This window comes from Brachyhypopomus gauderio, chromosome 2 (genome assembly GCF_052324685.1).
Source record: "Brachyhypopomus gauderio isolate BG-103 chromosome 2, BGAUD_0.2, whole genome shotgun sequence".
Taxonomy (NCBI): domain Eukaryota; kingdom Metazoa; phylum Chordata; class Actinopteri; order Gymnotiformes; family Hypopomidae; genus Brachyhypopomus; species Brachyhypopomus gauderio.
Window position 1 is genome coordinate 48,201,309 of NC_135212.1, and position 18,486 is coordinate 48,219,794.

An 18,486-nucleotide genomic window follows, 5' to 3' on the forward strand; every position below is an offset into this window, starting at 1 on the left:
CAGGTATACTGTACAGCAGGTGTAGTTTGCAGGTACACTTTACAGCAGGTGTAGTTTGCAGGTACACTGTACAGCAGGTGTAGTTTGCAGGTACACTGTACAGCAGGTGTAGTTCGCAGGTACACTGTACAGCGGGTGTAGTTTGCAGGTACACTGTACAGCAGGTGTAGTTTGCAGGTACACTGTACAGCGGGTGTAGTTTGCAGGTACACTGTACAGCAGGTGTAGTTTGCAGGTACACTGTACAGCAGGTGTAGTTCGCAGGTACACTGTACAGCGGGTGTAGTTCGCAGGTACACTGTACAGCGGGTGTAGTTCGCAGGTACACTGTACAGCGGGTGTAGTTCGCAGGTACACTGTACAGCAGGTGTAGTTTGCAGGTACACTGTACAGCGGGTGTAGTTCGCAGGTACACTGTACAGCAGGTGTAGTTCGCAGGTGATTTTCCATTTTCAGAACATTTGGTGTCACTGTAACACCTGGTGAACTGTATATCACGTAAGTGCACAGAACTTTACAGTTTTTGACGACTGCTAACGTGCATTTCCCAATACTTGTGATACATTGACAAAACTCTAAACACAGCAACACATTGACCTCACACAAATAGCCAAATAGTTACAGTTTTTTTCAACTGTTTACACACAAAATCTTTTCTTCTCACACAATTTTCTAAACATGCCCTTCAAACACCATAACCCCACACCAAATCTGCAAAACCATACACTAACTCTCAGTGTCTGACTCAGTTTTCAATTTCCAAACACACATTTTGCAAAACTTTACACACAAGTTTTTACCTAACACACAAATATCAAACAGGAAGTTACTTGATTTCATCTTTCAAACACAACCTATCAAAATGCCACACTAAATCACCAGTGATTCACTCCCAGTCCTCATATGTGTAAGCATTCATTACTTTATTGAACACCAACGAATCATTGGCTAAGTATAGGCCTATAAATAGGTCAAATGTCAAGATGTCTGTTTTGAACCATGAATCCACGAGATCCAGCACCACATAGTCAACGATGCAACTGTTTTCCATAACATGGACACAGTAAGCTTGTCCACTGTCCATCGTGTCCTGCAGAATAATCACTTACATATGAAGCAGCTATACAGGGTCCCATTTGAAAGAAACAGCATCAGAGTGAAGAACCTGCATCATGACTTTGTGAATGTATGTATGCAAAATTAATTCTAGTATATTAGACTTGCACATATCAAGATTTTTGGGTTGTGCACATGTGTGCAAATATATATTCTTGTCTCTTACAGAGAATTTTGGAGATGGATGCAGATGCAAATGTCCGCCATGAGTATATTTATATAGATGAGGTGGACTTGAACCCCACTTAGACCAGGAGAAGGGGGAGAAATGTCATTGGTCAAAGGGCCTTTGTGAATGTCCCAGGACAACGTGGGGGAAACATTACAATGTGTGCTGCCATTACCAATAATGGTGTCCTGCATCACCATTCAACACTTGGTCCTTACACCACTGCTCACATCATATCTTTTCTGGATGCAATTCTCAATATTCTTGTCCAAGGTCGGCAGAATCTAGATCAACAAAGTTTTGTGTTCATATGGGACAATGTCAGTTTTTATCTGGCACATCTGGTCCAGAACTGGTTTGTGACACATCCTCACTTCTCTGTTCTGTACCTGCTTCCATATTCACCTTTTCTCAATCCAATTGAGGAGTTCTTCTCCACCTGGTGCTGGCGGGTATATGATCATCGTCCTCATGCTCATATTCCACTTCTTGAGGCGATGGAGGAAGTGTGTGGCGACATTGATGCCTCTATTCAAGGATGGATGCGCCACGCAAGGAGGTTCTTCCCTCAGTGTTTAGCAAGAGAGGACATACAGTAGCCCATACCCTCACCACAGACCAGCCAATACCCTCACCACAAACCAGCCCATACCCTCACCACAGACCAGTCCATACCCTCACCACAGACCAGCCCATACCCTCACCACAGACCAGCCCATACCCTCACCACAGCCCATACCCTCACCACAGACCAGCCCATACCCTCACCACAGACAACACCCCCCAGCCCACACCCTCACCACAGCCAACACCCCCCAACCCATACCCTCACCACAGCCAACACCCCCCAACCCATACCCTCACCACAGACAACACCCCCCAGCCCATACCCTCACCACAGCCAACACCCCCCAACCCATACCCTCACCACAGACAACACCCCCAGCCCATACCCTCACCACAGCCAACACCCCCCAGCCCATACCCTCACCACAGCCAACACCCCCCAACCCATACCCTCACCACAGACAACACCCCCAACCCATACCCTCACCACAGACAACACCCCCAACCCATACCCTCACCACAGACAACACCCCCAACCCATACCCTCACCACAGACCAGCCCATACCCTCACCACAGACAACACCCCCCAGCCCATACCCTCACCACAGCCAACACCCCCCAACCCATACCCTCACCACAGACAACACCCCCCCATACCCTCACCACAGACCAGCCCATACCCTCACCACAGACAACACCCCCCAGCCCACACCCTCACCACAGCCAACACCCCCCAACCCATACCCTCACCACAGACAACACCCCCCAGCCCATACCCTCACCACAGACAACACCCCCCAGCCCATACCCTCACCACAGACAACACCCCCCAACCCATACCCTCACCACAGCCAACACCCCCCAACCCATACCCTCACCACAGACAACACCCCCCAGCCCATACCCTCACCACAGCCAACACCCCCCAACCCATACCCTCACCACAGACAACACCCCCCCATACCCTCACCACAGACCAGCCCATACCCTCACCACAGCCAACACCCCCCAGCCCATACCCTCACCACAGACAACACCCCCCAGCCCATACCCTCACCACAGACAACACCCCCCAGCCCATACCCTCACCACAGACAACACCCCCCAACCCATACCCTCACCACAGCCAACACCCCCCAACCCATACCCTCACCACAGACAACACCCCCCAGCCCATACCCTCACCACAGCCAACACCCCCCAACCCATACCCTCACCACAGACAACACCCCCCCATACCCTCACCACAGACCAGCCCATACCCTCACCACAGCCAACACCCCCCAGCCCATACCCTCACCACAGACAACACCCCCCAGCCCATACCCTCACCACAGACAACACCCCCCAGCCCATACCCTCACCACAGACAACACCCCCCAACCCATACCCTCACCACAGCCAACACCCCCCAACCCATACCCTCACCAGACAACACCCCCCAGCCCATACCCTCACCACAGCCAACACCCCCCAACCCATACCCTCACCACAGACAACACCCCCAACCCATACCCTCACCACAGACCAGCCCATACCCTCACCACAGACAACACCCCCCAACCCATACCCTCACCACAGCCAACACCCCCCAGCCCATACCCTCACCACAGACAACACCCCCCAGCCCATACCCTCACCACAGACAACACCCCCAACCCATACCCTCACCACAGACAACACCCCCCAGCCCATACCCTCACCACAGCCAACACCCCCCAGCCCATACCCTCACCACAGTCAACACCCCCCAGCCCATACCCTCACCACAGCCAACACCCCCCAACCCATACCCTCACCACAGACAACACCCCCAACCCATACCCTCACCACAGACCAGCCCATACCCTCACCACAGCCAACACCCCCCAGCCCATACCCTCACCACAGCCAACACCCCCCCATACCCTCACCACAGTCAACACCCCCCAGCCCATACCCTCACCACAGCCAACACCCCCCAGCCCATACCCTCACCACAGCCAACACCCCCCCCATACCCTCACCACAGACAACACCCCCCCATACCCTCACCACAGACAACACCCCCCCATACCCTCACCACAGCCAACACCCCCCAGCTTTTTCAGACATGTGTTTGGTGTCTGTCCAACTTCATGTGGTGGTTGGATTTTTTTTCTGCACTGTACAAATATTGTAACAGCAGCAAATTATTTGGAAAAAATTACAGTTTTTCTCGATTGTTTACACACATTGTCTGACAGCATGCCTCATACTCTCAAAACTCTACACACAAATCAGAAAAACACACACACAATGGGCAAAACCCCTCAGTTCTCTTTCAAAATGAAACTTTACAGTCAGAACAATATTATATCTTCTCAAAATGGTATTTTGTTCTCAGATGACACACACAAACCATCATATGAATAGACATTTATAACAACTGGTTGAACACTGATGTGCTCAATGTAAAACACTATGATGAATGGAAAACACTTCTTCTCCATTCATCATAGTGACTTTGGCCTTTTTTGTGCAGTGTTACACTTACTACAGACAGGAAATACATAAGTGCATTGTAAAATATTTTAGAATAGTGTTTTTATACTCAGAACACACATATACAGTAACAAATATATTTTATTTTTTCCCACAAAAGCAATGTACACAGTGTACATCCCACCCAACACAAAGTTGCACATACAGTGGTCTACATACACAACAACAGAAGAGTTTACTATATACAGTTACAATTACAGTAAAAAAAAAACTATGTTGCATACAATGGCACGCTGGCCAATGATATTCCTTCCCCTCCTTCGTCCGTCTTTTTGTGAGGTTGAATCCAACCTCATCAATGAAGATGAATTGGTGCTCCACTGCATCTACCTCTAGCTCAAAGATTCTCTGAAACACACATGACAGTATCAGAAATAGACATGGAGGAGTCACTATTGTGAAGCACAATCATTATGATTACAATACTGAAATATGTATAATTTATACAGTGTTGAGGGGATACATCAGTTGTGAGATTGTATAGGGCTTACTTGCACATAGTTATATTTCAGTTCTTTCACTCTTTCTGAATTGCGTTCAAAAGGCACTCTGTAGACCTGCTTCATCCACAGATTATTTCTGCGCAAGACACGGTCCAGCGTTGATAATCTCACCCTATCAATATTTTGAAATCTCTCGTTGTTTTCTATTATTTTTCTTTGTATTTTCCATAATGTTATGGCATTATTTTCTAGGACCATGTTCAGGATTTCAGTTTCCTATTCAGGAGACAAAAGACGTTTCCGTCCACCTCATGTTGGTAACCTTTCAGTTCTGCAATACAAATAGTAAAATACTGTAAATACTGTGTAGGAACACAAAGTAGGAATACATTTCCCAAATACTTGAAACATACTTTATATTTACAGTCCTACAGAACAGTCCACAGGCAATACTGTACTCATTGAGTACTGTATTGATATGCAGTACTGCAGTTTCCTACTGAGAGTTGATTTCTTACCTGTTCTCATTACGGAAAGTCCGGATGATGGATGCTACAGTGTACCTACTCACATTTGGCTGTACTCTTTGCCCAGCCTCCCTCATTGTTAGACCATAGACCACATGGTCAACCAAAGTGGCTGGGATCTCATCAGAGATTACGGTCCTTGGCCTTCCTCATCCTCGTCCTCCTCCTCTTGCTCTCACTCCTCTGGCTCTCCCTCTGTTTCCGCTGTTGGCATCCATTGCTCCAAAACAGAAGAGCTCACCACCAACAGAAGAGCTTTTGCCATTTTATGCTAAAGCTCTGATTGCTGGTTGTACACATGTGTGACAGGTGTTTGCTGATATGATGAGTCAGTGTGCATAGTAGGACAATTAACTTTAGAATTTTGAATAACAGTGTGTTCCTTGTGAAAACAAGAGATTTTCTTCATGAAAATTATGCCAAATGCAGAAAATTGTGTGTAGTGTTTTGAAAAAAGTGTGTTTTAGAACTGCAATTTGAGTGTAAAGCAGGAATTGTGCTTGTAGTTTAGTAGAATTGGTTCAGGGGGTTGGTGCAATAGTTACATGTTGTGGTCATTGTGTCTCAATTACCAGTATTAGTGTGTTAACAATCGAGAAAAACTGTAATATTTTGGGTTTGAAAACTGTGTTGCGAGTATTTCACCTTCTCTCTGCACTTTTGTATAACATAGAATCCCTTGAATGAAAGAAGAGCTTTAGGTTTTGATCAACAGTGTGTACATGATGAATCCAAAATGCCATATTATGACAAAGGTGTTGTCAATGTGATGTCAGTGCTTGCTTTTGAGATGTGTTTATGACATTTTGAATGTTGTGTGTCATTTTGCTGGAGATTTGAGGCATTTTGCATTTTGTGTGAGCAATTGTGAGTTTTGTGTGTAGAGTTTTGAAAAATAGACACAGATCTTGGAAAATGTGTGTAAACAGTTGAAAAAAACTGTAATATCGTGTTCAAAAGCGCATTTTCTTAACTAAATAACAACTCTGCATTTCACAATGCAAACAACTTTGTTAAAACACAGCAAACCTGGTTCAGTATCCAATCATTCTTTCAAACACTAGCACATATTCTCTTTTCGAGATGAACATAGTCAATCACTGCACAACCACTGTGAAAAAACTAACATTTGATGGCAATACAGAAACAGTATTACATGTAATATTTTACCCTCTCCCAGCCAGTGGGGAACCGTCAGGGCCCTCTACGCCCTCTCAGAGGGCCTAAAATATTCTTAAAGCATTATATATATAATTATCCAATTTTATTTTATCTACTTACAGTTTGACATTCGACATCTAAACAATTACAAAAATATAAGCAAATAAAATATTCACCCGTGTCTATTCAATCTGTGTTGGAAGGTGAGGGGTTGAGTGGAAGCCTGTGAGCCTGTGTCTCCCCCTATCAGGACTGTGATGCCCGCTGTTCGTTTACAGAGGGCCTGGCAGTTATAATTCAGCGCAATACCAGTTTCAAATGACAGCAAAATTTACCAATCATATCTTCTCTCTTAGTGGGCGGGCTTAACTGTATGATAATTTCCGCCCGCTGTGGCGACGCTAGCTGTCGTTAGCACCATCGCTAGCTAGTTTCGATTCATCCCTTTGACGTCCTCGTGCGCGTTGTTTACATATTCCGCTTCCGAGAACCACGGAGCTGTGAACCTTATTTTGTTTGGAAACTTATTTTGCTTAAGATGTTATCTAGTACAGATATTATTGTTTATTGCGTTTTTAAAGCTGTACTGTCGTCTCAGTTTTTCTTTATTTAGTTTATTAAGAAAGGAAAAAAAAAATTTCGGGGGGGGGGGGGGGGGGGTAGCGGGCCCAGGTTTAAAGGTCACGGTTCGCTACTGCTCCCAGCAAACAACAGACATTTTACAGTAACATCTGTTGTTTTCTTAGTCAGTTCATTTTTAATGTAATCCGCTTCATTTGGACTTTTTTTTCAAATGTGTGCATTTTTGGCAACATACTGTCTACACAATGAGTGATATTTACTGTTAGGTACTATATGGAATGTAGATTAGACAAAAAAGGAGTCAGTAACAGTTTTGCAGTAAAGGGTATATTTTACTGTATTAGGGACATTACTGTAAATTGTGGCCTAACCCAAAAAATAATTATCGTAATTGTAAACATAATTAGCCATGGTCCCATATGTGTAAAAATACACATATACAAAAAAAGCCACACAAGGGGGAAAAACAGAATACAAAACTGAACAGTCTTGTTAGGTCTAATCTAAACGGCCTTCAGCAGTTGGCCACATGTTTTCATCCACATCACATCTGATGTTGGCCCTTGCCATGGGCCTGGGGTAGAAAAGCTTGGTATGCCTTATTCACCCCTGGCAGTCTTCAGCTGAAATGTCTCTGCAGCCGGGATCCATTGCATGCAGAAGGGACATTTGGTCATGGGGCCGATGATCATACACCTTCCATCTCCAGACTGAAAAAAGTTCTTTAGTGGGGTTGAGGAAAGGTGAGATGGGCGGGAGGAAAAGGGACATCACTCTTGGATGGTCTATAAACCAGTTTGTGATGACATGACAATGACAAAATGCTACATTGTCCCATCACAAATGTCCTCGTGTTTCCTCCCACCTGTTCCCTTTCTGCTTCTGGAACCAGTTGTTGGTAGAGTTCATTCAAAAACGAAAGAAGGAGGTCACTGTTATAAGGACCAATCTGGCATTTGTGAAGGACCAAACCAGCACTTGAGATTGCAGGACAAATTGTTATATTTGCTCCTCTCTGACCCGGTACATTACTGTACTTCATTTTATTTTATACTTTTTTATAAATATATATATATTTTTTTATACTATATTTATCTATATGTGCAAAAAATGTGTACAACAGTAATAACTTTTCAGCTGCCTTTGTTTTTGCAGAACTTGGCATTTTATACGATATTTAAGGTTTTGAACCTTAGGTTTTCATTTTTGGCATGCTGTGTACAAGCAATTGTAAATAAGACAAAAACGATCCAGAATTTTGTTATTGGATAACCTTGTGTGTATAGAAAATTTAAGCATTATAAAAACATGTAAAATGACTGCATTTTGTGCCATAACAACATGAATTGAAGTTAGGGTGTACTCACACTAGGCACGGTTTGCTCGTTCCGTGCTGGGGCCCGGTTATCCTCCCTCCCCACTCCCCCGCTGGCCTGCACTCACACTGGCTTCAGCAACCCGGCCCGAGCACGCTTACGTCATCACAACGCCGCTTTATTTGGAAAAAAGCGCGCTCGCACAACACTATAGAGTTCACGATTCTCTTTTTATTGTATTTTTGGAGTCGTTTTGGGAGTGCAGAAACACGGTGCAAGCACAGATTTATCGATAATTTAACACAACGATTGTCTGCTAATCGCTTTGCCGCTATGACTGTTTAACGTGAGCGTCGCATCACTGATGTCATGTTTGAGTTCCAGCGAAATGAACCAATCAGACGAGGCACCAAGCGGGCCCGGGCACGGATAGCGCTCACACTAGAAGCGAACCGTGCCCGAGTCCACATGAATCGTGCCCTGGCCCACCTCTTCAAAGCGGGCCCGAGCACGGTTAACTGATCCGGGCCCGGGCACGGTTGGAGCGCTCACACTAGCCAAACGAACCGTGCTTCGGCAGGCAACCGTGCCCGGGCCCGGATCACAGAGCCTAGTGTGAGTACGCCCTAATAGTATAGCCACTGAAAACTGATGTTGTGTTCACTGTGTTTGGAGTTTTGAAAATGTGACTACAGATTGGACAAACGCACGTTAGCAGTCGTCAAAAACTGTAATGAGGATTTACCACAGTCAGACGTCTACGGGCCTCGTCCGTGAATCTAACAGGAGTCCTACAGGGGGCCAAACATTTGAGCAGGCAGGGGGCAACAGTTAGGTCAAACCACACAGATTTGAGCAGGCAGGGGGCAACAGTTAGGTCACACCACACAGATTTGAGCACCTCAGACTGCTCAACAGCTGGTTTGGTGATGCCATGTCAAAAGTTCCGCACAAGAAGTGGAGCCAGAGTGCTGAAGATGTTTTCTGCTAATCAGGACCTAATCTGGGTCTGCTAATCTAGGTTGTTCCTCCATATCTACCACTACATTGGCCATTACACATGTTCTTGCTAAGGCTAGGTTGGTCTTCTTGGGGTGTACTTCCTGGTGGGCAGCGGGAGATGTCAAAGTGAAAGTTGGGGGTTGAGTCCTGGATCTGGTGTGCAGTCACTACGGGGGCCATGAGCGAGACTCTTATCTCTCTTGGCTCCTGGGTTCTTGTGCAGTGATTGCAGATTCACAAGAAGCCGCATCCCATTGGCCTGTACCAGAGTTGTATAATCCAGGTTCAGAAAGTAAAAGTCCTCACCAGGATTTTGCTCAAGCTTGCTAGATTTCTAATTAGTGCAATCCAGGTAAAATGAGTGGAATCAACACAATCCAGGAAGCCTGAGCAAAATCCTGGTGAGGACTTTTACTTTCTGAACCTGGATTAAATACTCTGGCCTGTACACATGTGTACATATGACATATAAAGGCATTCCATCTGGACTAATCTTCTAGTCTACTGTTGCTCTATGGCTCTTGTCTTTTGAGTTATCCATTCTGTCATATTGTCAGTGTACTTCTTATCTTATAACACACCACAGTTGGTATGTGTCTGAAAGTCGTTCTGGATAAAATCACCTTTACAAGCGAGTAAAGATAGAGCAGTCCTGAGTGGGAGGAGCCAAGCATTTGACTGACATTTCTCAAATCATGCTTGATTCAAACCGACCTTTGATATTAGTACCTGTGTAAATACCAGTCTGTCTAATTCAGTCTGTCTAATACCAGTCTGTCACACACTGTCTGTGTGTGTGTGTGTGTGTGTGTGTGTGTGTGTGTGTGTGTGTGCGTGTGTGTGCGCGATGTTCTCTCTCAGGCCATGGCGAGTGTGTGTGCGGCTTCTGTCAGTGCAGCCCTGACTGGTCTGGTGAGAGCTGTAACTGCTCCACGAGGACCGACGGCTGCATGGCGGGTGTGGGGCTCCTGTGTAGCGGCCGTGGCCACTGTGTGTGTGGGGTGTGTCAGTGCACACAGCCCGGCGCCTACGGTGCCACCTGTGAGAAGTGCCCCACCTGCCCGGACTCCTGCACCATCAAAAAGTGAGTGTGTGTGATCGTGGGTGTGAGAGTGTTTCCTGTCAGGCGCAGAGGTGAATATGTTTGAATTTGTTTCCTTCTTTCTCTTCCTGTGTGTGTGTGTGTGTGTGTGTGTGTGTGTGTGTGTGTGTGTGTGTGTGTGTGTGTGTGTGTGTGTGTGTGTGTGTGTGTGTAGGGACTGTGTGGAGTGTAAGCACTATAAGAGAGGACCACTGTTTGAGAAGAAAAGCTGTAACACAATTTGCAGAGACGAAATTCAGCTGGTGGACGAGCTTGGTAATACACATTTGTATATATGCTGTAACCTTGCCATGACCCTGTCTAATACATCAACGTGAAGAACAATCATTTCTACAGAATCATCTCTAATAGGTTTAAATAAAACGTACCTTCTTCTTAAACTCCTCTTTACTCACTTCTTCAGTCTTTCATGAGAAGAGTGCAGTGAACTGCACCTATAAAGATGAGGACGACTGTGTTAATCACTTCCAGTACTACGAAGACATAAGTGGAAACTCCATCCTGTACCTTGTTAAAGAACCAGGTGAGAAACAAGCTGGGAGAGACAGACAGACTGTGAGAGACAGATAGACTGTGAGAGACAGACAGTGAAGGCTGTAATGCTGCCACACGCTGTTTCCCGAGACTCTTTCACTGTGGGACTGATATGTGAGTGTATGCTTAAGACAGACAAGAACTGCCTGTTTCTCTATGATATAACAATAATGAAGACTTAAATACAAACACACTAATAATAGATCATCTTCAACAGCAACAAGTGTCTGTCTCACACATCTATAAATGTGATTTCCTTATGTAGCTTGTAGTTTATCATTTGGTTGGGCTTTTGGGTATGAAGGTGTATTTACAGTACATAAACGATTTGAGATATAGTACAATTTTCATATTCGGTTATGGTAATTCAGATATGATATCTACAAGATCTCCTTTTCTCTCTCTCTCTCCCTCCCCCATGCAGAGTGCCCTAAGGGTCCTGACATCATGCTAGTAATGGCCTACGCCATTGGTTCTGTTCTCTTACTGGGTTTGGCTGCTCTGCTGATTTGGAAACTCCTGATCACCATTCATGACCGCCGAGAATTTGCCAAGTTTGAGGAGGAGAGAGCCAAGGCCAAGTGGGAAGCGGTGAGACACACACACACACACACACACACACACACACACACACACACACACTTGCATGTACAGACTATTCAGCTACATACCACATAAGGCAGTAAGCATGGCTTCATGTCACAACTGGACTTCCCGTCTTAAGTGAGGGTTTTGACAGTGGCTTGTTTTTACATACCAATAGTGAATAACATTAGTAGATGTGTGTATGTTGCAGCATATACCATATGTTCTGCTCATTCCAAAAAGACAATAATGTGAAATAACTTTAAAATTACATTTACTAAAAAGAAATTCTAAAAGTGCTAAGTTTCTTCAAAACAGAATGAGAGAGAGAGAGAGTGATAGAAAGAAACAGAGAAAGAGAGAGGTGTGGAAAATTGCAATGAAACATCTAGAAAGCGTGTATATTTCACTGCAATTTTAATGATATTTTTATTAATAGTTTTGTTATAGTATGCTGCTGTTACTGACCTGGAATGTTCTTGGGAGAGTGACATCTAGTGGACAGAAAAAATACTGTTTTAACAAAATGTAAACAAATAAAATTAGTAAAACTCTATTATTATATACTGCACTGCTTTTCAGTTTGAACTGCACTGTACTCCTTTATTCTCTCTTGTAGGCCAACAACCCATTATATCGAGGAGCTACAACCACTTTTACGAATGTGACCTACAGGGGCAACTCATAAAGCATCATCACCTGCAGCAGTCATCACTTCTCTCAGGGGTGTCTGCCAGTCACACCCAGCCTCACTGAAAACGCCCTCACACTGCCCATTAGTCAAGACTTGGTGGCGTCTAGGAACTGCTTCGGATGTAGACGGGTCAACCTTGTGACTGTCCTTTAATGCTGCACTGTGGCAGATACAACCACCACTGAATGAATCATCTGGGCATGTGGATATGCTCCTTTGAAACTGAGCTGACTCAGAAATATTTTAAGCAGGGTACCCAGTCCTAAATGGAAGATTTCATTTTAGATGTAAATTTCATTTTTATATATCTTCCCTTCCATAGTGGTGAGATCATACGAAAGTTTATTCACAAGGCTAAAAACATGACCAAATAATATTTACAGCCCATTGACTGATGACATGTGTGGAAATAACAAATGATTTGTTTAAAAGTATTTATGCACTTTAGTCTTGTGATAGTGTGAATGGGCAGAGAGTGCCAGTGGGTGGTGTTTGGGTTCAGTGGTCACATGACATGAACATCTCTTTTCAAGGTACCTCACCCACTGGAACTTTGGTTGTCATAGATACAACATTATGTGGTTGGTTCTAGAGTTTTAGTGCATTCCGTTTGTTGCCATGGAAGCAGATATGGTTCAGATTCTGTTGGACCCCACTGGAAATTTGGGTCTTATGCCAGAGAGTCAGTCATTCATGAAAATGTCAGACAGAAAAATTGATTCAGTCAAGTCTTTATAACTCCTGACTTAAATTTAATGCAATTGAAACTTGTAAAATACTTCAGTGAAAATGTAAATAAATATCACCCTCAACCAATGTCAAATGTAAAATGTGTTTCAGTAAACAGGTTGATGATACTATAAAGAGCTGGACATTTTTTTTACAAGAATGCTTTTTATTAAGTAATATTGCTTTTGGACCTTGAAGGTTTCCCCATGGAAGGATATTTTTATTGACACAAGTAGCTATAAACATATTAAACAACATCACGACGTCCTTCAGTGCGCTTGTAAACACTTAGCAGGGTCTCCTGGGGTCTTCTTGACAAATTACCCTGAAACGCTCTAACACGCCGTTTGTATTAGTAAAGAGAGACATGTGTGACCTATGTGCATGGGTATTTATGCCACTGTTTTATCTGCCCTGTCAAGAAGGGGTGCGTGGTTGACACATTTATGGGATAACTAGACATTCATTTCCGCTATTAGACCGGAATCTGTGACCATCTATTTAAGTGACCGCATATTGCCTGTGTGTTGTTGAGATAAGGCACGAAGAACAGCGTTTACACAAACTAATACATACTGAGTTGACATTACTTCATGCCCAAGATAATCGCTTGATATCATTGCAACGTTGGTCAATCGTACTAACCACCCTAGGCATATATGTAAGTTAATGTTTTAGCCAAAAACGTTTTAGAAAACTGTTTTATATTTATTATTGCTCTTGCGTGAAACTGAATTTAACCTTTCAACAATGTTTGTGTATGCATGCATGTCATTTAGACATGTGATGTGACTTATTCGGTGTGGCTTACATTAACTTGCTCCTAACTGCAATAAATGATTGAGCACCCATGTGCAGTAATAAGAATATGTGACAACGCTGTATCTTCTTTCTCGACAGCACACGTGCAGTAGCCTACAATAAATATGCAATATGCAAAAAGCTCATTTGTGTGGCGCTAACAATAATGCATACGTATGGAACTCCATAATGCATTTCGACATCAAAAATAGGCTTTACTTATTTTATGTTTGTAATAATGATAATATTAATAATAAGTATTATTATTGTTATTGTTGTTGTTGATGATGATGATGATGATGATTGTATAGCACCTTTCATACATACATGCAAATCAAAGTGCTTTACAGAATAAATAAAATAAAATAAGTGTTTCAGCCTTTCTTATTGAAAACGTGTTGAGACCACAGAAAATCATATTATTATCATTCGATCATGGACTTCTCAATATCACGAGTGATAAAGTCGCTGCTGGACTGTCGTATTCCTGTTTCCTGTTCTGTTTACCTTTTTAAAACATTTCTTTCACATGTGAATTTTTACCACTTTTTGCACACACTTTGCTTCGCTATTCTGGAATTTGCTGTTCTGTCTTTTTTTACGATACCCACGATGGTTCGCTGTTTATGTCATGTGTCATGTCCACCCATAGGGGGCGATGTTTTCATCGGTAAAAACACCTTCAGCTACCAACATCCGGGTCATTTGAGTATCATGGCGGCCCCCGCGTCTGCCGGAGTCACAGCTCCTGAGAACATGACACACACCGCGAATGGTCCTGTCAGTCCTGAGAACATGACACACACCGCGAATGGTCCTGTCAGTCCTGAAAACGTGACACACTCCGCAAATGGTCCTGTCAGTCCTGCGGGTGGCCAGAAACGACCACAGTTTGGCACTCGGTTCCTCACAGATCCGCGCCAGGTCTTCAAGCACAACGCCTGGTACGTAACTGTGGTCTGAACTTCATCTAGACAACATCAGCGCAGTCTTGTGTTTTAAAACATTACTAGCTTTAACATTACCGTGGTGTTAGTCATGGTGTTGCCATAATCATTTTAGTGTCAGAGTAACATCATAACCGGACATGGACTTCATGTCTGGACATAGACTTCGTGTTTGTTCTGTGTAGTTATCTCGTGATGTGTCAGTGTGGTCCGGTTAAGTGAAATAGATGTTACATTTCATTACAGAAGTTATATCCTGACTATATTAGATACTGTGTGTCCTGACGCAGGGATAATGTGGAGTGGTCTAGGGAGCAGGAGGAGGCTGCCCGGTTGAAGGTGCAGGAGAACAGTGCGCCTCTACCTCCAGAGAAACAAGGTCCGTGTTCAACCTCTAACTCCAGCACCCACGTCCAACAGGAACCGACATCCAAGGAGCAAAGACGTGTTAATGACCACTGTTGGCTTTATATATTATACATATGTTGAGTGTCACTTATCGTCTCTGTCTTGTGTTGTACATACCTGCATTCTGAGAGTTTCTGTGTTTTTTATTTTTTATATTTTACAGAGGAGTTTGACTGCAGAGCTCACGAGTACTGGAACGACTTCTACTGTATTCACGAGAACCGCTTCTTTAAGGACCGACACTGGCTCTTTACGGAGTTCCCCGAGCTGTCCCCCCGTGGCAAGGTGGCCCGGAGCTCCACAGAAGGAGCGTGTTCAGGTGACGTGCCTGCTCAGAATGCACCACACCTGGGAGTGATCGGTGAAGAGTTCCCTGGCTCCACGGCGTCCTATCGCATTCTGGAGGTGAGAGGGTGGATGCATGTTTGCACCTGTGATTCATACACCTACAAGCCACTTTATCTCGAACAGCCTTGCACCAGTGTTTACCGGACACACTTATTAAGTGCATGTCGGGTGTCCAGAAACTCACTGTAGCCCATCTTACGCCATGCTCAGTTTTTGTCAGCTATCTTTTACACTATTCATTTTGGACATTTTGGCTTGTGGAGCGTTTTCAGCACAGCAGTGGCCACACAGACCTGACAGTGGTGTGGTGGTGGCTGTTGTGCTAACACATGTCTATACATGAGCATGAATGGGCTCTAGTCTTAACTGTACACCTATAAGGTTTACCTGTAGCTTATGAATGTGTACACACACTTGTCTTTTTCTGTGTCTGTGTGCAATGACCATGTGACCTTTTGCACTTAAATGTGCATCTTGTCCTTTAGGTAGGCTGTGGGGTGGGCAATACAGTCTTCCCAATACTCAAGACCAATAAGTGAGTAAGACCAGATATTGACATAATCCGTCACCATCAAAACACCTTTTATTGAGGAGCTTGAGAATACTGGAATGTACATGCTCACAAAGTACATCTAAACACGGCACGGTGTATGTTTATTTGTGTCTTTCAGTGATCCAGGTCTTTTTGTCTACTGTTGCGATTTTTCTAGTACAGCCATCGACCTAGTCAAGGTGAGAACGGTTGTTTAAAGCCTTAATCCGATCATTAACCTTATGACTCAGCCATTCAATTGACCGGTTGCTTGGTGGATTGATTGTAGTCTAATCTGGAGTACGACCCGTCCCGATGTCATGCTTTTGTCCACGACCTGAGTGACGCAGCTGTCACGTACCCCGTTCCTGAGCAGAGCCTGGACGTCATTGTCCTCATTTTCGTTCTCTCCGCTCTGCACCCTGACAGGTGAGTGGAGAGAACAGGTGTGTGCAAGCGATTCGTTTGTACGTGAGTCACCTGTGTTCACTTCAGCTTAAGAGTACACATTGTAAATAAGTTTGCATTACTACCATACATGGAAAATGTGTGTGTGTGTGTGTGTGTTTCAGGATGCAGAGCTCTGTCAATAGTCTGGCCCGGTTACTTAAGCCAGGTGGGGTCATCTTGCTTCGGGACTATGGACGCTACGACATGGCCCAGCTGCGCTTTAAAAAGGGTCAGTTCCACACTACATCCTCCTCATGACCGCAGCGACGTCCACTATAGTCCATCACAGTGTGCTTCTTTCCATTGTCATTTTAGGTCGGTGCTTGTCTGAAAATTTCTATGTGAGAGGAGATGGAACACGAGTCTATTTTTTCACTCAAGGTAAAGAAATGTGTGTGGCTACATTACACATGTGGAGACACAACTGTGTGGACAGCGCAGTTGCAGAGTGTGGACTGTGAGTGAAATGTGCCAGCGTAGTCCTGTTGGAGTTGAGGGAAAACACTGAGTGTGAGTTCACTAACCAAAGTGTACCCAACTGGTGTGGGAGGGTTCAAACTGGTGTGGGAGGGTTCAAACTGGTATGGGAGGGTTTCAACTGGTGTGAGAGGGTTCCAACTGGTGTGGGAGGGTTCCAACTGGTGTGGGAGGGTTCCAACTGGTGTGGGAGGGTTCAAACTGGTGTGAGAGGGTTCAAACTGGTGTGGGAGGGTTCCAACTGGTGTGGGAGGGTTCCAACTGGTGTGAGAGGGTTCCAACTGGTGTGGGAGGGTTCAGACTGGTGTGTGAGGGTTCAAACTGGTATGGGAGGGTTTCAACTGGTGTGAGAGGGTTCCAACTGGTGTGGGAGGGTTCCAACTGGTGTGGGAGGGTTCAAACTGGTGTGGGAGGGTTCAAACTGGTGTGGGAGGGTTCTTGTGATTCAAAATGATAACCATAGGGAGTGTGGTGTTGCAATTCAAAATCTCTGGACCTCTGGTATTAAAGCACACAAATCTGTTTCCTGATTGTACATTTTAGCCAGTCAATTTGAGTATATCCATGATTTGAATTAATGTTATCTGGCCATTAATCGTATCAGATTGACAGAAATGAAAGTGAAAGAACTCGGGGCACCTGGACGTTTTCTCCCCTTTACTCTGGTGCTCTTTCCTCCCTTCGTGTGGGTTCAGAGGAACTGCACGAGCTGTTTGGCGGTGCGGGTCTGGAGAGGGTGCAGAACCTGGTGGACCGACGGCTGCAGGTGAACAGGGGGAAGCAGCTGACCATGTACAGGGTGTGGGTGCAGTGCAAGTACCGCAAGACCCTCACGCCTCCTCAAGAAGACGCAGCGCACGACCGAAGCCAGGACTTGATTAGTAAACCAGCACAACGTGGGGAGCTACCCGAACAGTGAATGTCCTTGAACAAGCAGGGGTCAACCACGACGAAGGCAGCCAAGGCTCTTGTGAGTTCGGCGGTGGGAGTGTCCGGCTGCTGTGGTTTCTACCGCCGTGTGGCTCTTCACGGCCGTGTACATTGTTCCAAGTAATCGAGATCACCCAATACACAGAACGGTGTTCAGGCAGGACTGTAAATCCCATAATTCCTTGCTGCCTACAAGCCTTCAAGAACATAGGGCAATATTTCTTTCTTTTCTTAAAAATCTGTATTTTAATTTGTTTCCTAAAATAAAAATGATGTTTTTTAAATGAAAAACCCACTTTCTTTTCCTCCTTTTTGTCTTAGTATAGAAAGTTGCACAGCCTCTTCAAGTCCTTGGCCTTCACTCTCCAGAACCTAAGCTGGAATGGAGACTCAAATTGGGTCGTTCTTGGCCGTTCTTGACTCAACTTTATTTAAACAGCATCAGCCGAACCAAAGTGCTTTACAGAGTGTGCAATTAATTAAAAAACAAGAAAGAGCAAAATACAATAAAAACACAGACCACTATAAATATTCTAATACAT

General features: G+C 44.6%; 2 protein-coding genes across 2 annotated transcripts in view; both read left to right on the forward strand.

Moving 5' to 3' along the window:
* The window catches only part of itgb3a (integrin beta 3a), a 20,895-nt gene extending 6,674 nt beyond the window's left edge, over positions 1 to 14,221 (forward strand). The window contains exons 11-15 of the mRNA XM_076997184.1: positions 10,269 to 10,491; positions 10,664 to 10,764; positions 10,913 to 11,032; positions 11,468 to 11,634; positions 12,248 to 14,221. Coding sequence (XP_076853299.1) covers positions 10,269 to 10,491; positions 10,664 to 10,764; positions 10,913 to 11,032; positions 11,468 to 11,634; positions 12,248 to 12,316 — 680 coding nt within the window. The 3' untranslated portion in view covers positions 12,317 to 14,221. The remainder of the gene's footprint in view (positions 1 to 10,268; positions 10,492 to 10,663; positions 10,765 to 10,912; positions 11,033 to 11,467; positions 11,635 to 12,247) is intronic.
* A 309-nt stretch (positions 14,222 to 14,530) lies between these two features.
* Positions 14,531 to 18,225, forward strand: mettl2a (methyltransferase 2A, methylcytidine). Its single transcript, XM_076997185.1, has 9 exons — positions 14,531 to 14,796; positions 15,090 to 15,178; positions 15,371 to 15,612; positions 16,041 to 16,090; positions 16,227 to 16,287; positions 16,377 to 16,516; positions 16,660 to 16,766; positions 16,853 to 16,918; positions 17,710 to 18,225. The coding sequence occupies exons 1-9, from the start codon at positions 14,567 to 14,569 to the stop codon at positions 17,931 to 17,933; spliced, it is 1,209 nt and encodes a 402-aa protein (XP_076853300.1). The 5' UTR covers positions 14,531 to 14,566; the 3' UTR covers positions 17,934 to 18,225.
* Positions 18,226 to 18,486: the final 261 nt, after the last annotated feature.